This window comes from Lytechinus variegatus, chromosome 2, assembly GCF_018143015.1.
Source record: "Lytechinus variegatus isolate NC3 chromosome 2, Lvar_3.0, whole genome shotgun sequence".
Classification (NCBI taxonomy): Eukaryota; Metazoa; Echinodermata; class Echinoidea; order Temnopleuroida; family Toxopneustidae; genus Lytechinus; species Lytechinus variegatus.
The window spans coordinates 67,714,839-67,740,731 of record NC_054741.1 but is presented as its reverse complement, the minus strand read 5'-3'; the positions used below and the strand labels follow the sequence as shown (position 1 = coordinate 67,740,731).

General features: G+C 35.9%; 1 protein-coding gene across 2 annotated transcripts in view; it reads right to left on the bottom strand.

The window, feature by feature from the left end:
• Positions 1-3,147: 3,147 nt before the first annotated feature.
• The window catches only part of LOC121408750 (P2X purinoceptor 4-like), a 29,913-nt gene continuing 7,167 nt past the window's right edge, over positions 3,148-25,893 (bottom strand). The window contains exons 5-13 of one of the 2 annotated variants that reach the window (XM_041600374.1): positions 22,451-22,526; positions 21,690-21,795; positions 20,425-20,511; positions 19,977-20,118; positions 17,948-18,078; positions 6,392-6,548; positions 4,285-4,383; positions 3,851-3,904; positions 3,148-3,378 (exon numbers count right to left, since the gene is read on the bottom strand). In XM_041600374.1, coding sequence (XP_041456308.1) covers positions 3,869-3,904; positions 4,285-4,383; positions 6,392-6,548; positions 17,948-18,078; positions 19,977-20,118; positions 20,425-20,511; positions 21,690-21,795; positions 22,451-22,526 — 834 coding nt within the window. In that variant the 3' untranslated portion in view covers positions 3,148-3,378; positions 3,851-3,868. The remainder of the gene's footprint in view (positions 3,379-3,850; positions 3,905-4,284; positions 4,384-6,391; positions 6,549-17,947; positions 18,079-19,976; positions 20,119-20,424; positions 20,512-21,689; positions 21,796-22,450; positions 22,527-25,893) is intronic. The other variant, XM_041600375.1, reaches the window with a different exon arrangement.

Below are 25,893 nucleotides of genomic sequence, written 5' to 3'. Positions count from 1 at the left end.
TATCTGACTTTTGCAGTCTTCTGTGACCCTTAGGGTGTTATTGTAGCCAGGTTTCGATACACCTTCATGACTACTGGCGATGGTGATAGTGATTATGGAAGTGATGATGGAGTTGATAGGAGGATGAGAAAGAGGATGGAGTGGATGTGACGATTGATTGGAGGAATGAGCATGGTGGTAGCGCTGGTGATGTTGATGATAGTGGAGGTTGTGGTGGTGGTCATGATGATGATGGTATGTGTGGTGGTTGTGGTGATTGCAGGGACAATGGTGGTGGTGATGGTGAGGATAGAGGTGACAGAAGATTTAATGATGGTGAGAACAACAAAGAGGAAAATAAAGGGGTGGACTTGACGGATTTGATGTTGAAAGTGATGATGGATTCTGGTGATGAATCATGGATGATGCATCTAATGATGTGAATTTCCTTCAAAATCATTTATAACGTAGAAAAGGCTATGATAAAATAACTCTGGGGGAAACAACAACATAAGTAAACTTACTTGAAAAAGCATTTAATAAATCAACTTACCAATATTTATCAAGGTATTCTCATACTTGAAAAATGAAATACAATATAAAAACTATACAATATAAAAATAATTACGTTTATAGAAAAATTGATTACAAATCAATCACAGATAAAAATAATAAAATTCATCTAATCATACTGATGAGCAACTATTTTAGGCATGATAAATTATTCATTTAGAATACAAATTCATCACTTATAAAGAGATGAAATATATAAAAACACAAAAATCAGGCAAGTGAAATAGTGGCAAAAACATTAACCTGAATTATCAAGATGTAACTACTACACAGATCTTTTTGGTTGCATCATTGTGACATTATTTGACATAAAAATTTAATAGACACAATGACTAAGATATAAATTTGTTGAAAGATACGAGGCCCAGGGTCCAAAGGAGGGACAAATATACACAAATCCCTCCAAATCTTAAAAAAACAATCATACATATGTACATAGAAAATGCAAGTTGCTTTTAAAGTACATTGCAATTAGGTTCTATGAAAAACAACTTTGGAATGAACAGAAGTAAACAAAATATGCAATTTTCTTCACTGGCCATTTTTTACATCATAATTTTTGTGTATGGTCTAGTGGTACAATTAAAAAGGCACTGAAGTAGAAAATCCAATCTGAAATTTGTTGATCTGAGAAAAAGGGGGATCATCAACAATAAGGTCTAATGAGCGGCTAAGCTTTGACATGGACTTCTGACATCCCTATGGGAAATCCCAGTTTTCTGTTTTCTTAAGTGGAGTTCCATAATCTTTGGTAATCTAATGTTAAATTCTGTTCTTCAATGACCTATGCAAACCAATATTATAAACCAATAGTAAGCCAATCGAAAAAAATCTTTGAAAATATAATTTTCTGTTAATACATACATACACTGCAGTATCTTGGAGAACACATGCTAAATACTGCAAATAGGTCTGATCTGCAGATTTGTTTTTACTGATGAACAGTTTTTGTTTTGATAGACTTCACTTTGATATTCATGAGATTCACTGTATTTTCAAAATTATATTTTTGCCTTGAAAAAAATATGTTTTCCGTGAAATTCTATGAATCGTAAGTTCTCAATTATGTTTGACATTTCTATTCTTGGTATTGCAGAGAACTGAAGATTTTACCAAATTTTCAGACATTAGTTAGTTGTACAGCTAAAACAGAACAAACTGACACCTAAAGAATGAAAAGTGGTTATATATTTCAATAGGAGATCATTAAAGTATCATAATTTGTCTGAATGTAGTGTTCCCAGATGATTCATAAGGACAAAACAACACAATATAAATTGGACCATAAAAAAGAATGATTGATCAGTTTGATGCACAAGTTTTGCTGTATATTTCCAATAATATTTGGGGGAGGGGCATGTTTTCCCTGCATTCTAAAGTAGTTAAACAAGAATGTTCAAATCCTTTAAAAAAAAGCAGCTTATGGTAGTCTCAGATCTACGGACAAATGTCTGAAATATTTGCATCATCATCATCAATTTTAAGTAATAAAGAACAAAAGTGAAAATTCGAACAAGAAACATCCTACTGTCCACAGTCCAAAGTTCTGAATAACAATATGAATACTCTAGTTCATATTCAAGACTGTTGAAATCCTCTTAAAGTTATAAAAGTGATTTTCTTGTAACCATAATGATTTAATATGCAATTGTATGACTAGTTACATACAATTTAAAACTGATTTGTCCAAACTAAAGGCTTACATTTACCCATATTTCTGAATTACATGTAAATTTCTTAGTGATTCTGAATCTCAAATAACAAAATTTAATTCTGTTTTCATTTTCAGAAATATGGTCACAACCCAAGTGTATGGTGAGTGGTCTTTAGAGAATGAACAAAATATCATTTGCTTATAAATACTTTATAAACAGACATGGCATGATTAATATACACGTCTCTAAAATTTGACCACACAAAATAAGTTACTTTTTCTCTCATAATATACTCATCAAATAATTGTCCATTACAGAATACCAAATTATTTCAGAATCTTCATAATTTCTTCCAAGAATTAATCGTTAAGAATAAAATATGATTATTCAGGCAGCAAGGAGGACATGTATTAACCTTTGAATGACAACTTTTCATAAAATCCAAAATGCAAACATAAAGTCCAAAGTTATGCACACAATGCATCCATAGTTTGGCTTTGATCATAAAAACCAAAATAGAATGTACATTATTTCAGTCTCTTCCTTGGCAAAATACATATCAAATATTTAAAATGCCATTTGTTTTCCAACTGTTTAAGACTGAAGAAAACCACTGGGCAATTCCATGAAAATAACCGATCCGCCTCGATTTTTCCGCATTTATATTTCATTTAAGACACCTCCCGAGCCATGTCAATATGAAAGCATTTCCATGTGTCAAATGAAGCACAATTCTGGCCGTTTCATAAAGCTGTTCACAAGTTAGTGACTTTGAGAATGACTGGTGATCCTTACTTGCGGTATTATGATATTCACCATTAAATGTTCACTGGTGATTTAGTGCGTAAGAAAGGTTCATCAGTCGTTCTTAGAGTTGCTCTTTACTTACAATTGTTACAAACAGTTTTATGAAACACCCATCTGCAATGTTTAGATTCACAAGAGGGATTGGATGCACATGGGCTTTATGGAATTGCCCTACTAGGAAAGTCTTGAATGCAATGGTGTTGTACCAAGATATACAGAAGGGACAGTTGGCATTAGATTCACTAAAGCAATACTCTAAAGGCACTGATGAGTTCGTAAAGTGAGAAGGGAAAGACATAATTGAAGTAAGAAGTAATAACGATAACTTGTCTGAAGAAGAATTGATCTATTGCTCATCAAAGATCTGAATGGAGGAAACCACAGAAAAACCAATAAAATATTTAAGGATACAGAAAAACATGTCATATGTTTAAGGAAACCCAAGTAAAAAAAAAAAGTGAGAAAATAAAGTATATTATTCATAGGTCAAGTCCACCCAAACTAAGAAAATAAGTTTATTTGAACAAAGTGCGACAAACAAAACAAGTGTTATGCAAGACATTTAATCAAAACTGAATGGAAAACAATATTCATTTTATTTATGGTGAATGAATTGTCATTTCAAGCCAAGCTTAAATAAACAACAATTCCCCATTGTTCAGTACAGAAACATCACAAGGGACTTATTCGATAAACTTATAAAACTGGGAAAGTTTTTTTTGTTCATTTATAAATAGTTAACTGACAGAGATATATATTAAATATAATTTTCACTACTGTCTAATAAGTGCCATCTGACTTAACATCAAAAATAAATAATGAAAAATTTAACTTACATACATGAATGGTTTCCTTTAATGCGTCTCTGTATCTGTATCAGCATCTGCATCCTAATAATGTTCATGAAATTAAAATAAATAGAGAGAATTTTAGTGAGGAATTACACTTAGTTATGTGTTTAATTTAACAGGAAGGCTGGTGTCAAATAGTTCTGTGGCCTGAAAATTGTTTTTGTGGGCTAAACCAATGTCAACTATCAATAATAACTTTTGATGCAGTACCCTAATATGCATACAGAATACATGTGAGGATTAATAACTTGAATGCACAGAAACTACTGACAAAGTGGTATTTAGAGCTAAAGCCAGGGTAGTAATCATTGCGCTTTGTATCCTCTGGCAAAAGTGCTACATATATCCAGCCATCAGCATTAGTATCATTGTCCCAGATGTGATAAACAATTATACATAGAAGTGAAATTGACCATTACCTCATATGGAATGTCATCGACTAGCTGGTATTTCTTCTGTCTGTAAAAGTACCGCTTTTTGAGTAGATATAATACACATATATCTGCCATAATACTAGCCTGAAAGTAGAAATGAGAGATTAAAAAAAAATCATGAACGAAAATTTTGTAGAAACAAATATTTATATTTACAGGATTTATATAGATACTTGCCATGTGACCAACATGCTGTCACATGACCATTGTAGGTCGGACAATTGTTATGTTTCCCAACATGATGTAGAATACATTATGCTTTGGAATATGACAGTGTCTTAACATCATACATGTCACATGTGTGTGTTCAATTGCCAATTGAGTACATCGAGCTGAGGATGCAGCACAAAGTTTGAAAAAAATTGTCAACTGGCTACTTTTGCATCGCTGGGAGAGGAAGAACTGGACAAATAACTGATCAATCAGATGCTCCTGCAACTACAAAGATCATCAATGTAGCCCGAGAGTGAGCTTACAAGTTTATACAAAAAGCTGTCTACTTCCAGAAACAATTACAGTAATTGAACTAAGTTTCTTCAATCATTTTATCCAGAGGTACATCGATCAAATGGTGAATGGTATACTCAACCATTAAATGATAACGCTGTTATATGGATTGCAGAGACATTTAGACAAATTTGATTTACCGCCGTAAATTACCCACAATTTAAAGAAGCAAATGACATGTACCTCACTCAATGCTTAAGAAGGAAAAGAGTCTGTTGATCACAGGGAGCCCATTGTGAAAGATGAGTTTTGAAATGAAGTCATCAACAGCAACTGATGTTAACACTCCGATAAGACTTGAAAACAACGTTATAATGGACATTGTGATGCATTTGTGCAATCAACAGAGAAAAAACTGACACAATTTTGTCTAAAACAGACTTCGTAGAACTGATTCAACAAAGAGAAATTTATGTCTACCTGACAACTGACAAACTGACTAAAAACCATCATAGAGAATCACTCAATGACTCAAGTGGTCAAAGGAAAGCATGCATCAAAAGAATAAACCAGACTGTCCGGTTAAAGTATATTATTTCAAAGGTATATTTCTAATCTTAATTCAGCATGTGAGGATTATTTTCGGCATCCAAAGATAACAGAGGAAAGTAATCAACAAGTATGGTACTAAAAATCCCCTCATAGGAAAGAAAGAATACTTTGCGTGATAAAGTGAAGAAAATACTACTTGGAGCCCATACATCACAGATCTACACAAACCACTTCTTACACGCAACATCTATCCATATCCTGGGATGCGAGTGGACTTGGGGCGAGACACATAACGTTTCCAAACACAAGTGTGACAAAGTCGAGCTAAAGAAAGAAGCATGAGTAGATGCTCTTCACCAATTGGTGATAAAATAGCTTGCCCATCTATGCAGACAAGGCCTGCAGCATTTTTTGGTCCACCAATTTTTTTTGTCCTTCAATTCACCCATAGGAAAGAAAGAATACTTTGCATGATAAAGTGAAAAAAATACTACTAGGAGCCCATACATCAAAGGTCTACACATACCACTTCTTACACGCAACATCTATCCACATCCTGGGATGCGAGTGGATTTGAGGTGAGACACAACGTATCCAAACACCAATGTGAAAGTAATAGTCAAGCTAAAGAAAGACGCATGAGTAGATGCTCTTCACCAATGGGTGATAGAATAGCTTGCCCATCTATGCAGACTAGGCCTGCAGCATTTTTTGTCCAACATGTCGCATAATTTTGTAACCGTGTACCCGGACATTTCAAATTTGGTCTAAAAAGGTCAGGTCATAATATTTCATGGTGGCATCATTCTAAAATTTGTTGAGGTGTCACAACCTAATCAAGCAACAAACATAAAATCGGAGGCCTATTTAACAAATGAGTTAAGATCTTTCTTTGCAATTAATAACCATGGTAACACAGAACTGCAGATAACGTTAGTGATTGTAATTAAAAGTTAGTAGAGGAAGTCTATTGTTGACTACTGTTGTTTCACTAAAGCTGTTTTGTGTCACAAATCAATATAGAAGACACATTTGTTAATGCGAAATTTTAATCAAATCAAATCTCTAAAGCAAATTGAAATCATAACCTTACCAATGAGAGCAACGCCAACCCAGATGCAATGTTGAGAATCAGAGGAACGATATCAAACTTTCCTGCTTCCCCAGACACGATTACTTGGAAGAGTATTCCATATGCCTTTGTCTGGGTTCTAAATTCTGTGTCATTCTCTTTGTAGTTTATAGAATATCTGAAGGAAAAAATTAGGTTAAAGAAGAAAGTAAAGATCCAATGAAACATTGATACACTTAATGCAGAATGATGGAAATAAGTAATCTGCTGTTAATTTCAGTGTTAATTTCTCACAGAAGGATATTAGGAAGACTTGGACTCACATAAAAGAGCTGCTTGGAAGAGGGAAAAGGGATCTTATACCAGATGAAATGTATCATGGAGAAAATTTACTCACTACAGATCTGCAGAAAGTTGAGTATTTTAATAATTTTTTATCAATTTGCCTGAAAATATCAATAAAGAAATTCCAGAAGCCCAAACATCTTTCAAAGATTACATGCCAAGGCAAAATTATGCATCATCTCTATTTTTGAGACCAACATCAGTTCATGAAATCACAAGGCTGGTGTCTTCATTGAAGGCTTCTAAATCAAGTGGTTCAGATGACATTTCTCCTAAAGTTATCAAAGGTTGCATTCATGTCATTGCTGAACCACTGTGTCATGTTTTCAATAAGTCAATATCTCAAGGTATTGTTCCCATTAAGTTAAAAATTGCTAAAATCGTTCCTGTCTACAAAAAGAGTGATCGTAAATGCATTGAAAATTATAGACCAATTGCTTTGTTGCCGATCTTCTCAAAGATCTTGGAAAAAATAATGTACAAAAGATTAAACGATTATTTGCTTTATCATGATATCATGACACCGCATCAATTTGGCTTCAGGAAAAATTGCTCTACTAGTATGGGTGTATTAAACTTGGTTAACACAATTATCACTGCTATGAATGATGGAAAATTTTGCCTTGGTGCATTCCTTGATTTAAGTAAAGCCTTTGACACCATTGATCACAGTATACTCCTAATTAAGCTTGAATATTATGGCATTCGTGGGATGGCTTTAAATTGGCTTAAAAGCTATCTAGAAAACCGGTCCCAATTTGTGGTTATCAACGGTGTCAGCTAAGAATATAGAAATTTTTTCAGAAATATTAAATTTGGAGTACCGCAAGGATCGGTTCTTGGTCCGTTGCTTTTCCTAATCTATATTAATGATATTGTTAATTCTTCCAAATTGCTTACATATTCTTTATACGCTGATGACACCTGTTTATTACTTTCTCATAAGAATTTGCAAAGTCTTATTCGGGAGGTAAATACTGAAATTTGTCATGTTTTGCCTGGTTTTGTTGTAATAAGCTGTTACTGAATACAAGTAAAACAAAATGTGTTTTATTTAGAACAAAGGGGAAGAGGATCATTGATAATATAGATCCAATAATAGTTGGTGGTCGACAAATTGAATTCAGCTCAAGTGTGCAATTTCTTGGTGTCACAGTTGATGAATACTTGTCATGGAATTATCACCTTAATAATGTATGTTCTAAAGTATCTCGTAATGTTGGTGTGATATCAAAAGTAAGATATTTCTTACCTCAACGAACATTGGTTTCTTTATATAATGCTCTAATTGTGCCACATTTAATGTATTGCAATATTGCTTGGGGACATACATACAGGACTCATGTACATAAACTACAAGTTCTTCAAAAGAAAGCTATAAGATATGTCACAAATTCAAATTATCTGGCTCCAAGTTCCCCACTTTTTTTGCAGTTGAATATGTTACCACTTAATGAAATGGTCTCGCTGAATTGTGTTATTTTCATGTATAAATACCAATCCCTGCATTGTTCTTTCTTACAAGAAACTTTTGTGGTTAATTCTAAGATTCATAATTATAACACACGTCAGAGACATCTTATTCACCAACCCTTTGCTAGAATTAATGCTACGTTGAATTCATTCAGAACAAATTGTGTTAAAGAATGGAATATGTGTCCTGCTGATATAAGAAATAGCAGTACCCTGTCTCGGTTTAGGAAATTTACACCTGGGGGTGACATGTTTGGAGTGTGAATGTCTGTGTGAGTGTGCGAATGCTTGCGTGTGGGTTATGTTCCTGTTGTGATCTTTAAATTCCTTGTAATTTTTATCTTTTTTTTTCTCATAGTTGTTCTATATTTAAGTAAAATATCATATGCAGGGGCCCCTGATTACAAGCTGTGCTTCTTTGGGGTCCCAAACCTGTCATTTTCATCAGTTCTTTGTAATGTAACCATTTTATTTTGTTTGTACTTTTGTACTTTTTTGTACTTTGTACTTTTTTTGACTGGTTTGAATAAATTCAATTCAATTTAATTCAATAACCTGAAATTGCTGAAAACAAAGTCATGTTATAACGGGAAGTTTCTATACACAACAAAAAAAGTAAGTCCCCCCTAGATCAAATTGCTGTAACTTTTGAACCGAATTATTTTGAGATATGATATTTCATGGGTGGTTTTCTACACTCATTAAGCAACTCCTGGGGGAAAATGAGATTGATCGGTTGAGTCATGCATGAGTAATTAAAGATTGAATTAAAAATGACCATTTTTGAAAGTCACAAGAGTTGTTTTTCAGATTGTGCAAATACAAAGTTGGGCAAAAATTGTTTTTAGGTGAATTTTATGGTGTTATGCTGTTTTACTATCCATCATTTAACCACTTCAGACCAAATTTTGATATCGTATGTTCATGGTTGAGTGAGCATGATGTATTGCAGGGGCCGCGGAAGCGGGAGGGGAGGGGGCTGGGGGCCCTAGTTTTTTCCATAAGCAAGTACAAAAATGTAATACGATTGTGATTTTTGGCATGGTCAGCCCCCCTCCCTCCCCCCCCCCCCCCACTTTGAAAACTGCTCTGCGGCCCCTGTATTGTGACGTATCATCATAGGGGTTTTTTGGTAGTATCTTCTACAACTTGTTAGATCATGTTAAAATTTGAAAATGTTGATGGCTCCCCCGATTATAGGCCCCTCCCCCATCTAAAATTCTGGATCCACTAATGATCTGTCCATTCATTCAACTGATCCTGAGAAATTGTTAGGAAAAGAATACATTCATGCAGTATAAAGAGTATTCATTCCTAAGTTTTCGAATGTGCTCGCTCAACCATGAAAATGTTTAAAGTTCGGAAAGTGTGTGGTGATAGAAATGATGGATGATAAAAACAACAGCAATTAAAGTCACATTTGAAACCAAATTTGCCCCCAATATTCACTTTATTACCCTTTAAAATGAGTCTGTGACATTGAAAATACCAATTTTCCCACTTTGATGCGTGCTCACTCATCCATAAATAAACAAATCGATTTAATTTTTGCACAGAATTCTGCCCATAGGTTGATAAACATTACTGCCAAACGACATTGCTAAAGACAGCCTTGAAAAAAAGTTCCACCATATTGAACAAGGGGTTACGTACAATGTATGCTTAAACATATGCACCAATAATGTACACAAGTCTATGAGAGAGGAAGTCAAAATTTTAACAAATATGAAATGAGGGTTTGTTTCATGGACGGTTTTTGTTACTTCTGCCAACAGTTATTTCATGAAACTTCGCACATGGCTTCAGAATAACACTATCCAAAAGGTGCGCACACCAAAATAACCATTCGATACGGTACAGAGTGGGGCCAAGGCCTTGAACTTTCTTCTCATTTGCATAATTTTTTAATATTGTGTGCTCACTGATGCATTAAACATCGGGATTTTCATGAAAATCAAATCAAATGAACTGCAAGGAGTTTTGTGACAGATATCCATAGTTACAAATTGCATTTTTTCCAATAACGTAAAAAAGAGCTAATCACATTCCACATGTTCATTCAAGCGTAAATGTTTAATTTGACACCTTTGAATCATTGAAGCATGATAATTGGTCATGAACATAACGAAAAAGTTGAGAAAAGATCATTTCAGTTACCAAAATGAAGCAATACTTGCCTACGATATTTGAAAATCGCATTTTTTGTTTCCAATAAATGTTCATTGAACCGTGAAACGATGAATATTGTTGAAGATAGTCTTCCCCAAAATAACTGTCATCATATTCTAGCATTTTTATTGATAGAAATGTGTAAAAATCCAATTATAGTCCGGGTTATAACTGAGCAAGGTGCCACTTGGAGAAGGAGAAATTTTCATATAGTGCCTCTAGACCAGTTTTCTACGCTGAATATGAATATATGAGGTAAACAGGCTGTATCCTGAAAATTAACCTGTGAGGGCGCTTTTTTCAAAATGGCCGCCAAATTTTCATAAAATTTGAATATTCGTCCATAGATTTTGACACAAGCATCCAATTGCCATGAAATTAGTGTCATATGAAAGCCAATTAAATTTCCTACAATTTGATACTATTTATGGGGGATAAGTAGGTCATTTGGCTGAGATTTTAAGTAGAAAACTCCATTTTTGTAATTTTTTCCCAAAAATTGAAAATATTGCAAATACATAAATTTACATAATTCTAAGAAAAATAAATCAATTACCTTGAAATGTTCCAGAAAACTTTACTGATATACTATTATCACGTGTATGAAATTCCAGGTCTGTATCATTTTGTTTAGCGAATTTATAAGGTGTCAAACTTGAATTCTTCAATATCAGAAATGTTGCTTTTGTATGCATTTCCATAGACTAATACGTGTATTACATGTATAATACATGGATGTATAATGTTTACCGGTAAGTTAAAAATTAAATGCAATTATCTCCGCTTTTAAACCACTTGTAGAGTTAAGAGTAGGCTTTTCTTTATCAGCTACATAAAAAAATGTTGGCACAGCACATCAAGGCCTGACCCTCTCATGGGGATGGGGGTTTCGAAGTCACCCCCCCCCCCGCCCTTTGTTATATTATGTTATTGTACATGTTGTATATTGCCTATTTGTTAGAAAAATAACTGTTTTTGGAGCACTCATGGAGGCAAAAACAGGCATTTCTGTTATAAAGTACAGCCACTTTGATCTCTTTGAAACCACTTGGAGGGGAAAGAGTAGGCTTTGTTCTACCTGCTAAATCTAAAGAAGTGGTACATCGAAGCCTAACCCTCTCGGGGGGGGGGGGGGGGGTGAGCTTTTGCTTAATATTGCCAATTTATTTGAAAATTCACAATTTTTTGACCCAACATTGAGGCCAAAAAGCGTTTGTGCTTTGTTGTACACCCCATTTTATTGATTTGAAACCACATAGAAAGGAAGGGTTTACCAGCTACATATAAATAAGCGCTGGCACGTCAAGCCCTAGCCCTCTCAGGGGCTGTCTAAGTCAACCCCCCCCCTATATCATGTATATTGCCTATTTCATTGGATATTTCACCATTTTGAATCGCCCATTGAGGCAAAAGGGCATTTATACTGTACATGTATAGTACAGCCAATTTTATTTTCTTGCAATGACTTGGATAGGAAAGAGTAAGCTTTGATCTATCAGCTATATATAAACAAGTGCTGGCAAATAAAAAACTATCCCCTCCGGGATGCAGTTGAAATCACCCCATCCCTTCTGCATTATTGCATATTTATTGAAAAATTCACCATTTTGAAGCCCCCATTTAGGAAAAAAAGAGTTCTGATATATAGTTCTTCCACTTTTACTGCCTTGAAACCACTTTGGGAGGAAATAATAGGTTTTGCTTTATCAGCCACACATAAAGAAGTGTTGGCAAATAAAAACCTACCCCCTCCGGGAGGCTGTTGAAATCACCCCATCCCTTCAGCATTATCACCTTTTTATTGGAAATTCACCATTTTGGAGCCCCCGGTATGCAAAAAGGCGTTCTGATAAATAGTTCTACCACTTTTGCTGCCTTGAAACCACTTAAGGAGGAAAGAATAGGTTTTGCCTGATCAGCCACATATAAAGAAGGGCTGGCAAATAAAAGCCTATCCCCTCCGAAAGGCTGTCGAAATTACCCCATCCCTTTTGCATTATTGCCCATTCATTGAAAAATTCACTATCTTGAAGCCCTCTTTGAGGCAAAAGGGCATTTCTGATATATAGTTATGCCTTTTTTCTCCCTTGAAACTACTTGGAGAGAAAAGAATAAAGGCTTTGCTTTAACAGCTACATATAGAGACATGCTCGAAAATAAAAGCATATATCCCCATCAGAGGGCTGCTGAAATCACCCTACCCCTTTTTCATTATTGCTTATTTATTGGAAAATTCACCATTTTGGTGCCCCCATTGAGGCAAAAAGGTGGTTCTGATATATAGTTCTGCCGCTAATTACCGCCTTGAAACTACTTGGAGAGGAGAGATAAGGCTTTCTTCTATCAGCTATATAGAAAGAAGTGTCTCTACTATATGCCAGAAACACCTTTTTTGCCTCAATGGGGGCTCCAAAATGGCGAGTTTTCCAATGAATTGGCAAAAATCGTAAAAAAGGTGGGGTAACATTAATAGTTCCCTTGAAGTGGGTAGGCTTCGATATGGCAGCAATTCGACATATATAGCTGAAAGAGGGGAACCTACTCTTTCCTCTCCAGATGGTTTCAAGAAAATGAAATCGGGTGTTTCATACAGCAGAAGTGCATATTGCCTCAAAGGGGGCTCAAAAATTTTGAACTTTCAAATAATTAGGCAGTAATGCTAAAGGGGTGGGATGGTTTGACAGCCGCCCACATGGGTAAGCTTCAATGTGCTAGCACTACTTAGAGACGCCTTTGTACCTCAATGGGGGCTCCAAAATGGTGAATTTTCCCATGAATAGGCAATAATGCAAATGGGGGGGGGGGGTAATTTTGACAGCCCCCAGAAGGGGGTAGGCTTTTATTTGCCAGCACATCTTTATAGCTGATATTCTTTCCTGTATAGGCGGTTTCAAGATAAAAAAAGTGGCAGAACTATATATCAGAGACGCCTTTTTGCTTCAATGGGGGCTTCAAAATGGTGAATTTTCCAATTAATAGGCAATAATGCAAAGGGTGGAGGGGGTGATCTCGACAGTCCCCAGAAGGGGGAAGGCTTTTATTTGCCAGCACATCTTTATAGCTGATAGAGCAAAGCCTATTCTTTCCTCTCTAAGCGGTTTCAAGATAATAAAAGTAATAGAACATTATATCAGAGACGCCTTTTTGCTTCAATGGGGGCTCCAAAATGGTGAATTTTCAACAAGTTGCCAAATACCAAAAATCAGCGGGGTAACTTTTACAGCCGTTTGAAGGAGATAGGCTTCGCTTTGCCAACACTTCTTTATATGGAGCTAATAGAGCAAAGCCTACTCTTTCCTCTCAAAGTCATGGCAGGAAAATCGAAATTGCTCTACTATAATAGTAGAAATGTCCTTTTGCCTTAATGGGTGATCCAACATTGTGAATGTCCTTACAGATAGTCAAATACTGAAAATTGGTAAGGTAAATTCTATAGCACCCTGAACATTCTGAAGGGGATAGGCTTTATAGTTGATAGAGCAAAGCCTACTCTTTCTTCTCCATGTCATTGCAAGAAAATGAAATTGGCTGTATTATATAGTAGAAACGTGCTTTTGTTTCAATGGATGATCCAAAATGGTGAAATATCCAATGAAATGAGCAATATACATGATATAGGGGGGGTTGACTTAGACAACCCCTGAGAGGGCTAGGGCTCGACGTACCAGCGCTTATTTATATGTAGCTGGTAAACTCTTCCTTTCTAAGTTGTTTCAACTTTCAAATCAATATAATGGGGTGTACAAAAAGCACAAACGCTTTTTGGCCTCAATGTTGGGTCAAAAAATTGTGAATTTTCTAATAAATTGGCATATTAAGCAAAAGCTCCCCCCCCGAGAGGGGTAGGCTTCGATGTACCACTTCTTTAGATTTAGCAGGTAGAACAAAGCCTACTCTTTCCCCTCCAAGTGGTTTCAAAGAGATCAAAGTGGCTGTACTTTATAACAGAAATGCCTGTTTTTGCCTCCATGAGTGCTCCAAAAACAGTTATTTTTCTAACAAATAGGCAATATACAACATGTACAATAACATGATATAACAAAGGGCGGGGGGGGGGGTGACTTCGAAACCCCCATCCCCATGAGAGGGTCAGGCCTTGATGTGCTGTGCCAACATTTTTTTATGTAGCTGATAAAGAAAAGCCTACTCTTAACTCTACAAGTGGTTTAAAAGCGGAGATAATTGCATTTAATTTTTAACTTACCGGTAAACATTATACATCCATGTATTATACATGTAATACATGTATTAGTCTATGGAAATGCATACAAAAGCAACATTTCTGATATTGAAGAATTCAAGTTTGACACCTTATAAATTCGCTAAACAAAATGATACAGACCTGGAATTTCATACACGTGATAATAGTATATCAGTAAAGTTTTCTGGAACATTTCAAGGTAATTGATTTATTTTTCTTAGAATTATGTAAATTTATGTATTTGCAATATTTTCAATTTTTGGGAAAAAATTACAAAAAATGGAGTTTTCTACTTAAAATCTCAGCCAAATGACCTACTTATCCCCCATAAATAGTATCAAATCGTAGGAAATTTAATTGGCTTTCATATGACACTAATTTCATGGCAATTGAATGCTTGTGTCAAAATCTATGGACGAATATTCAAATTTTATGAAAATTTGGCGGCCATTTTGAAAAAAGCGCCCTCACAGGTTAATTTTCAGGATACAGCCTGTTTACCTCATATATTCATATTCAGCGTAGAAAACTGGTCTAGAGGCACTATATGAAAATTTCTCCTTCTCCAAGTGGCACCTTGCTCAGTTATAACCCGGACTATAGCAAATTTGGACCTGAGTTTATTCAACCGTGAAATTTAGCTTAAAAAGTTGTATCGTCTTTTAGAAAGTACTTTTTACAAGCCTTCTGACTATTTTTCTTCTTCTTCTTCTTCCAGTAGTGTGCATAAACCTCCACGGAGTATCGTCGCACAACAGTTGGTTGTCTATCGGCTAATTAAACGTGTTGCTCGTAGCAAAGCTCGATGAAAATAAGTCCAAAAACGAACGCATATACACTATATACAAATTGTTCTCATATTTTGAGTTAGTTTAAGACGACATCTCTGACTCGTGTCTTGAAGATGTCGATCGATGGTGAGATGACCACATTTTCAGGTAGACCGTTCCACAAACGGATGGTGTTTGGGAAGAACGTATCCTTCAGTAGTGATGTGCGTGATCGTGGGATTAGAAATCTCTTGCTGTGGCCTCTGGTTGGAGTGTTGAGCGGTACCAACTGGTCGTCGGGGATGTCAATCAGATGGTTGGTGATTCGGTACATCATAGTAAGCTTTGACACTGCTCTACGATGTTGCAGGGTCTTCCACTGAAGCGCATCAATCATGGTTGTGACGCTACATCGTCTTGAGTAATTGTTCATCACATAGCGAGCTGCACTCCGTTGCACAGATTCTGCCTTGGAAATGGCTTTGCTGGTGTGGGGATCCCACACACAACTTGCGTACTCCACGATAGGCCGAACAAGTGTGTTGTAACAGGCAGCTTTGGTTTCCTTGGAGCATGACTTACCGGGCAAGTTTCTCCTTAAGAAGCCAAGTGTCTTCATTCCCTTTTTGGTAATGTTGTCAATGTGTCTGTCAAAGGAGAGATCACTCGAAATCTCAACGCCCAAGTACTTGGCAGATTCAACAGGCTTTAGTTCAGTTCCATGGACTGTATATGTATGGCTATGTCGGTCTTTTTTCTTCCGTTTGGAGACATGAAGAACCTGGCATTTCCCGGGATGAAATTCCATTAGCCATTTCCTTTCCCATTCTTGTAGTGCATTTAGATCTTGTTGCAGCTGAACTGCATCATCATGGCTGTTGATGGCCCTATACACCATGGTATCGTCGGCAAAGAGCTTGACATTGGTGCCATCGGAGACACAGTTGGGAAGGTCGTTGATGTAGACCAGGAAAAGGAGCGGCCCAAGTACACTGCCCTGGGGTACACCTGAGGTTACTGGTGCAATGTCGGAACTTTCCCCGTCAATTACTACACGCTGAGTACGGCCATGAAGGAAATTTCTGATCCACGTCAAGAGGCTGCCGGAGAGACCGTAGTACTCTAGCTTACGTAAAAGATGAGGATGGGGCACCTTGTCAAAAGCCTTGGCAAAGTCAAGCAGAATCACATCAGTCTGGACACATGCGTCGATGTTGCGAGCAAGGTCGTCCACGGTTAGGATCAGCTGGGACTCACAAGATCTTGCCTTCCTGAAGCCATGTTGCACATCAGTGAGAATCTTATGAACATCAAGATGGCCCATTATGGTGCTGTGGATGATATGCTCTAGGATCTTACAGCATATGATGGTCAAAGAGATCGGGCGGTAGTTGGATGGTAAACTCTTGTCCCCTTTCTTATAGATGGGTGTTACATTAGCAGATTTCCATGCCTCTGGTAGAATGCCAGTGTCAATTGATGCTTGGTAAAGAGTGGCAAGAACGGGACCAAGAATATCTGCGAGTTCTTTCAGAAGTCGGGAGGAATGTTGTCGGGTCCAGATGCTTTGTGTGGGTTTAGTTTCTTAAGGAGTTTGATTATTCCATTTGAAGTGACGTCAATGTGCGATAGGCGGGGGTACGGACTAGGACCAAGGTTGGGGATGGGCTCCCTGTCCTCGTCAACGTTGTTGAAGACTGATGAAAATTGGTCGTTGAGGAGGTTTGCCTTGTCCTTACTGCTGGTGAAAGTTGCGCCAGTTGGTCCACGAAGGGAGATGAGAATGTGGATTTCGTTCCAATAAAATGGAATCAAAGTAAGGATATTTTGCTTGTGACTTTTGAAAAGTGACATTTTTGACTTCTAACGGTGCTCATTGAAGCATGACGTAAGATACGTCCACAACATTTACTCAGAGGGTAGCTTATAAAATTACCTACACGCTCATGTAAAAATACATTAAAAACTCGCATGGGTTCGGAAATTATTGATGTTTGTTTAGGGGGGGACTTACTTTTTTTGTTGTGTATATATTCATTAAAAAAGAAAGAATCCCCTCATTCAATACCACCACAAACAATATCACAGCCATTGTTAATGTCGAAAAGAAAATTGTTATCATTCTGTAATTGGGAACTTGTATTAATGTTGAGTTACCACAGATACAACTATTTCTGGTGATTCAACATTGAGCCACACCTCTATCATTTTCAGAGATCAATGCAGTGTAACAGGGTCAAGCATCTTCATGGTTATCACCTTTCTGATTCATACATTAAGGAAATTCTTCATCTCTTGTTTAAAAAGCAAGTCAAACTATTCTTTTTGCAAAGTTTGCTTTCCATCCAGTTTGTTTCCATCTAATCTTCTCTGCAGACAGCATTTAGGTGCTGTGGCATGCGCTTGTCATCCAAAATACACATGGAAGTTACTAATTGAAGCTGAGGTTAGAAGTTCGGGCCAAAGTAAGTTCTTGGATGGTGAAGTTTAAGGTTGGATCAAGGTGTACATAATCATGTCTGATAGATACACATCTGTAAAAACCCAATGATACACACAGATGCTACACCATCATCTACACTACATTTAATGATATAAATGAGACTAGCTGCTTCTAACCTGAAGTTGTAGCCTGGTGCAATAAGGGCATTTCTGTTGTCCAATCTTCGGAAGGTGTACATAGGTCTGCAGTTATCCAAGCTGTAGTCTAAGTTGCAGTCCCAGTGGATTATTATTCCAACTACTGCTCCCTTATATTCATATGAAATAAATAAAAGAAGTTGATCAATATTACTTCTTATACAATTTATCGGTGTTTCAAATGTAGGCCAGTTGGAATTGTCATCAGTACAAAGCATAAAAGCAACAGGGGTTTTTGTTCACAGGTATTGTCTTTAGTTTGGTATGAATTCAATGCATTTCAAAATTTCTTGCAAATGTTTCCCCCATGATTTTTTTAAAATTTTGATATTTGTCTGAAATAGAAAGCTATGTCACATGAGCATGTCCTACCAGAGACACGTGCCATGTTCATAAAATCCCCCATCCAGATCATGGCTATTTGCCAAATATCTCAGACAAAAGGCAAAGTTTGCCTAACTACTTCACCTCCGAATCTGGAAGCATTCCCATCTAAGTCGCTTGATCTCCCTGTGTATTAACTGGATGTAGTTCAGCCAATGTATTTGCATACTACTTATAATGTTAGAACTTTGTACAAGCTGTGCAATGATCGTTAAGCACTTAATATTTAATGACTATTTTCACAGACACAACCTTTTCAAATTGTTTGTGTGTGTCACCATAAAAACTGTATGAACAAAGTTGCCTAAAATAATGTTTAAATGGAGCTTCCAGGGTTCCATGACATAAAAGTTTGTAAATTAATTGCACGCTTGATTTTCATGATTAATTATAACATTGTAGTCAATGCAATCAATCGTTAATGTTGTAAGATGATTATTTCAATATCATATGTTTCATTCCCCCTTGCTTTCCATGGTGAAGAAAAATATTTCAGTTATCATTCCCAGACAACTATGAATCATATGTATGACAAATGAGTTCATAAATTGAACATGTACTAGAAGAGATTTGTGCCACAACTTTAAACCAGATTTTAATTTAAACCCAAGTTCAGAATACTAATTATAAGATTTAGTAGCATTTTGAAATACACACCATTTTTTACACCAAATGATATTTATATTAGCCCTCAATGGACAGATTGTGGCTATTTAACACAAGGTGAGCTCTTTTATTCATACAGAGGGATAAAAATGGTAACAGGTGCAATATATTACAAAAGATGAACAGATGCATTTCATTTTCTTTCTGAAATATGTCATACAGGTCATGCTATACTCTATGTTTGACACTTATCAAGGTCATCATAGTCATGATGGGAGAGGTTTAGGTAAAGATATTGATTTTTACTACTCAAACTTCCAGTATTGTTTCATTTGTATTCCTATGGAGATATCACAACACATATCTGTATCTCACTGAGTATATATGCAGTAGTCGTATGGAAGAACATATCAATGTTAGATGACAGTGTGGTACGCTATGTACAAGAACGGAATATTATAAAATGACATACATCTTGGATTCAAATATCTAATAAACTCCAAAGAGGATATAATATTGTTATTGGCATGTTATTGAAGATCCTAGACTGAGCTTGGACTAGATGTAGATGATCATGCTTCTTCTGTTTAGTATTCTGATCAGCTCAGCTGGTAAGTCAACCTACATTTATTTTTATTATCTAATGGTGGGACAGATTCTTTCATTCTGTGCTTTTTATGTAATCAAAAACTTAGTATGAAAATATGAATATGAATACTTGTAATGTACTATTACATTCTCACTGTTCATAAGCACTTTACAATTGACTTTACATGTACATGCATGGAGCTGACAGGCTTTGAGATCATCAGAGTGTTTAAAATTAACTTTGAAAAAAATTGGTGCACTAAAACATAATGATGTATTTTCTATTCATTCATTTCTTTGGTTATATGAACATGGTTTTATTAGAAAACTCTGCTTTTTGACAGGTCTATTAAAAACCTTTGAATAATCATACAACAAGGTTTTCCTCATATGCAGAGTATAAATCATAATAGATAGCAAGGATAATTACCAAGTAAGCAAGGCTGTTGAAGTCTTCTCCTATTTCCTTGGCTATGGTACCAAGCGTAAACACTGGGCAGAACTGGTCTGTTCTGCTGCTATAATGACATTGCTTCAAGTATGTACTATTGCTGTCTTCTAGAATGTTTCGTCTGTATCGCAAGGGAAATTGTGGAAAAATAGAAAATTGAACAATGAAAGTTGTTTCCCATATGCATTATGCAAGCTTTAAGAGTAGGGTAATGCTAATAATATTGACGTGTTATGACAGCCTGCAAAAACAAAGAGAACAATCATTAACAGCTAGATAGATACAGAAACAATTTAACATGATTTGATCACAAAGTTGACACTTAGAGCAAGTGAGATCTCATCTTTTAAATGGAACCAAATCACTGGTATGTCAACTATACAAGTTATAATGCCCCACAAAATGAAAATCAATCAGTAAAACTTACTTTGAAACATTGAATTTAGGAAACTGGATACTATTCTTGATAAGAACAGTGAAGTTTGCAGCATCACTCAGAACAGATTTATTGGTTCTATAAAAACAAATGCATAAAAAAATACAAATCATTAAATTACAAGAATATCAAAAATATGGTTAAGGATATAGATTGAACATCTGAGGTACAGGTATGATCTCCATTCTACTCGGAATAAAATCTTTACATCTACCCCCTTAAAACATCAATAGTAATACATAAATGAAATAAATAATTAAAAGGAAACATTTAAAGAAAAACTGATATTCTAGAAAATATCAGTATTTGAAATTTTGGAGAAGTATTTTGGAAAGTATCATATGGAATTATACCCCTATATATAAATTTTAAATCATATATGTGCAACCCTTAAATCCAACTTAAATCTTTGTGAAACTCCCCTTCAAACTAATTGTGATAATGTGAAGAAAAAAAATCTTTTGTCGCAATCATAGATAATCTAATTTTGATAAGCATTAACCTGTGATGCTACAATCTTCATCAGACCTTCATCAAACATTGTATATGTGCTGATGCAGCATGACAATATCTAACAAAAGTTTATAAAGAAAGGAAAATTTTCTATGATTGTGGCTTAAGAGGTATAGAAATCTCTCTCACAGTCTAAAAAACATTTTCCCTCCTTTTAATCATTTGAAACCAACATTCGATGTACGGTATTATTTTCTTATTATCAGAATATTTGAAATGCCATTGTTTCAGTTTGTATCGTAAAATCATCCCTCCTCTGAACTAACCATCATCAATATCATCTTCATCATGATCTCCATCGATTCCATCCTCATAATTGGCACCTACTTCCTCAGCATATTCTTAATCAACATTATCTCAATTATAATTTGACCTATTAATTAAAGTATATAACCATTCTGCTTTAGAAATGTATTCATCAATTTCAGGATTTTTTGTTCGGGTTTGTCATTTTTTACAAGCAATTTGCTTAAGGCAAAGGTCCTTCACATGCATATCATGAACGTTATTACTTGGCAGTAAAATCTTGTTTGGAATAATCATGATTCTTGGATACTTCATTATTTATGATTCATGTACAAAATGTACATTATAATTCTCTTGTTTGGTGTTTTATAATATTTTTGTATACAAACAAAAAATAAAAATAAAATAAAAATCAAAAGAAACTTTTCTTGCCAACTTTGAACTGCTTTTCAACATTACCATATACAGGTACAGAACAACGGTTATGACGAACTTACACGGGAGTTTTATCAAACTCAACTGGGCACCAAGCTTTGATCTCACAAGTCTTTGTAACATTTCCATCAGGATATGTATAGTTGACACATTTACCAGTCATCACACCTGAGAGATAGACACAGATTAAAATTGTTCATATATGTAAAACATTAATCGTAAAAAAATGTTTACTGTCACAAGTTAGTGCCAGTTGTTCAAAATTTCCAAGAGGGCCGAGTTCCAATCTCTATAAGTTACTAAATAATTGAGATGATATGCTTAAAACAAAGTATAAACCTCAAGGAAAATGATGGTCTAGACTGGCAAGATCTTACACCGGACAAACAGTCAAACACTGAATAGCATTCTGATGCAAATGCGAGCTTCTCATAGCCTCTCCTTCAAGGTCTTGTACTTATTCTTCTCCTATCTCATTTTTATCTCATTTTTTTTCTTTGTTTGTTTCAGGAGTTCACATCCATAAATTTCGCTATAAAAATTTTCTGCTAATATATGTGACAGTTTCAATTTGCAATATGTAATTTACTTAGGAATTCATATTTCCTTGTGTATTTTCGTATTTATGCAAATGAAACATACATATTTTGACATGCATATTCATCTCAATCTGCCTTATGATGCAATGATGTTTTTATCAATGAACCATTTATCCATCTTTCCACCTCGGGAGATACTTTGCTGGGCTATTGTCTCAAGCATTCTTGGATCAACTACGTTACTAAAAAAAATTCTATTTGTAATGAAAGCATTTATAGTTTACCATTTCCATTGGTGATAGGCATGTCAGCATCACAGTCCTCAGGCCCTGAACATTCTGCATTAGGTATCTTAGGATCCTGGCAAAATAAGTAGTATACAAAAAAAACTTGTGTTGAATATGCAGTCTATAATAAAGTGGCATTTGATTTTCGAAAAACATTGTGATTACATTATACGAATATACCAGGCTTTAAGTAAGTATAGTGAGAATCATTCGTCTGAGGTTGGACTGGCATTACTATTTTTCCAGAGGGGCGAAGCCCAGGAGAGAAAATTATTAATTTTGCAAGTACAACCAAGGATGAATAATTCCCTCTAGGCCTGGGACTTTCGGGTTTTTTTCTTTTCGGGTACCCGTGGTAATTTTCGGGCGGGTACCCGGGTACCCGAAAATCATGTCGCTCGAAATATGACTGGTGGAAAAACCCCATAGGTGACGTCATCAAGCCAAAGCGATGCAAGCCAATTTATGAATGAAAATATAGTAAGCATGCGCATTGCAAGCCTCCAGTGCGCCACGCAGTATTCTATCGAAACAAGTCTGCAATACTCTATCACCTCGTACCAAAATCGACCTAGAATTCCACTTTTCTATATTTTATATGAATTATAAAAGGTATTCTCAGAGGATCTGTTTTCTCACCGATACCGCACAGGTAAGCAAATTTTATTACTTCTTGCTTTTCCGTCAAAATCTTACGAAGTATAGCGTCGATACCCGGGGGGGCCACTTACATTGACGAGTGGATACCATGCGCGACCAAAAAAACACGTAAAAAGGATGTCTTTTTCACGATAGGGCACGTTACGTACGTAACGTGATAAGGGTGTCAAAAACAAAAATAATGACAAAAGGGTATCTATTTCGCTAGGAAAATTACGTGTTTAGGGTCGACTTTGCGGGGATGATAAAACAAAATTAAATGTTTTATAAAGGATGTCCTTTCTGCCCCAACACTACGTGTTTAGAGTCCGATTTGCGCGAGGTGTAGTAGGTGGGGTCGTACTAAACCAAATAAGGTAAAGCCGACGACCGAAGGACCCGTAACAACAATAAAACATTCCTGTACTTGTTTAGGGGTTCATTTCAGGGAAATTTTGCCAAGAGTATCGTTTTGTTTCCAAGACTTGTTAAGGGTAGGGTTTCACACGCCAATACTTGTTAAGGGGTGCATTTTCAGAATATGAAAATTACGTGTTTAGGGTGCTTTTCGAGACCCCATGGTCGCGCATGGTATCCACTCGTGAATGGAAGTGGCCCCCCGGGCGTCGATATTAGTCGTGTTCGTGAGTTTGTAGAATCTATCGCTACGTGAACAATGTCAATTGATTTCCGGGTTTCAGAGCGTCAAATGCGCCAGCCAATCACGATCGTGTTACCATTTTCGGTTTATAATGAACTGAAAATGGTATCAAGAACGTGATTGGCTGGCGCCTCGTATGCTCCGAAACCCGGAAATCAATTGACTTTGTTCACGCAGCGATAGATTCACTCACAAACACGATGCAACATCGACGCTACTTCGTAAGATTTTGACGGAAAAACAAGAAGTAATAAAACTTGCTTACTTGCGTGGTATCGGTGAGAAAACAGATCCTCTGAGAATACCTTTCATAATTCATATGAAATAAAGGAAAGTGGGATTCTAGGTCGATTTTGGTACGAGGTGATAGAGTATTGCAGATTTGTTTTGACAGAATACTGCGTGGGGCTAAGGCTTGCAATGCGCATGCTTACAATATTTTCATTCATAAATTGGCTTGCGTCGCAGTGGCTGGATGACGTCACTGCGCTGCAAAAGAAACATGGCGACGATTGAACGATCTTAATCACATCATCATCACTTGAAAAACAAGTATATTTATGGATATTTCGAGGGTAATTGGTGAGATTCAAAATGAGACTTGTGTACTTTTGTGATGAGTTGACAATAATGTCTTACACTACGCAATACAAATCAAATGTACGTTATACTGGTGAGCAATTTTCGGGTATCGGGTATTGATTTTTCTACCCGGGTACCCGACGCTTACGGGCGGGACCCGGGTACCCGGGTTTTAGTCCCAGCCCTAATTCCCTCTATACTTTTGAATGAAAGAGCTGGTATATTTGTTTTATATCCTACTTTAAAGTTAGAGCAATAGATCTTGATAATTTAGTTCTTGTACAAGTAAAGTAGTTCATCCTTTTTTAATCTGAACCAAATATCCTGCTGCGCTGACTGACCTACTTTTCCTGATACCACACACATGTCGTCATGGAATAATACAATTTTTTCAGAGGCTATTTCATTTTCAACATCATCACAAAATAGTGAGAATATATGTTTGATCACATGATGCTATTTAGACCAATCAGCATACAGGATTTAATTTAGGTAGGATATAATTCATTCATTTTCCGGTCTAATGAACTATCAGAATAGATGTATCCCCATTCTATGGCCCTTATTCTGAACTAGGGTTTAATTTAAACTCTGGTATACTGTCATGATTTAACTATGGATAGCCAACTGTGTCACAAATCTTTATCAGTATAGGTTCAGTTTATTAGTTTATTTGTTACGCAGATCAGTCTTGCAATAATAAATGAATACTTTTTTTGCCATTATGGCCTTATGAAATACCATAGTGAACATAAGAAACATACAATGTTAACAAAATTTTGACATTTTCAGCTTGTCATAATTTTAGACCATGGCCTAATTTAAACTGGGTTTCAGAATACAGGCCAATGTGTTTAAACAATTGATGAATTAAAGGATACCAAGTACAGATAGATAATATTTTTGAAGGTTTACATGGTGGTAATCATATAGTAATGTAGAGGAGATTTATTGTTTTCTATGTGGTTGGTCCTGAAAAGGACTTTTGGTTGGTGGATTGGAAGCCAAGAAAGAACAGGATGAGAGTGAAGTATATTATCATTTGTAATATTATAAGGTGAATTCCTAAACCTAATGAAGAATGATGACTTGGAAAGGGGTGGTTACAGTGTTCAACCCCCCCCTTAAATTTTTTTGAAACCCTCATCCCCCCAGAATTTGTTTGCTTGTCAATTTTTTTTTGGTATGAAAGCGACCTAAAATTTGTGGTGAAGACCTGTTTTTTTTATGGTTGTGAACATTTTTTTTCAGTCTTTCAGGTTAACCCCCCCCCCCCTTTCAAAAATCTTACTTACGCCTCTGGTGATAAGTATTGGAAAATTAGTATTTCTATTTCAACTCAAGCATAGAACATAATGATACAATGAGTATTATAAATAATCATGCATAATATTGCTAAAGATAAAGGTACAATGTACAGCTAAAATGATATATCTGATACTATCTATTATTTCAATAAATAGCATTTCATTTCCCTTCCAAAGTCACGTTATTCTCTCCTGAATACTTTCCCTCAGAACTGTACACTTTTGGGAAAATATGATCCCTTGCGGACAAA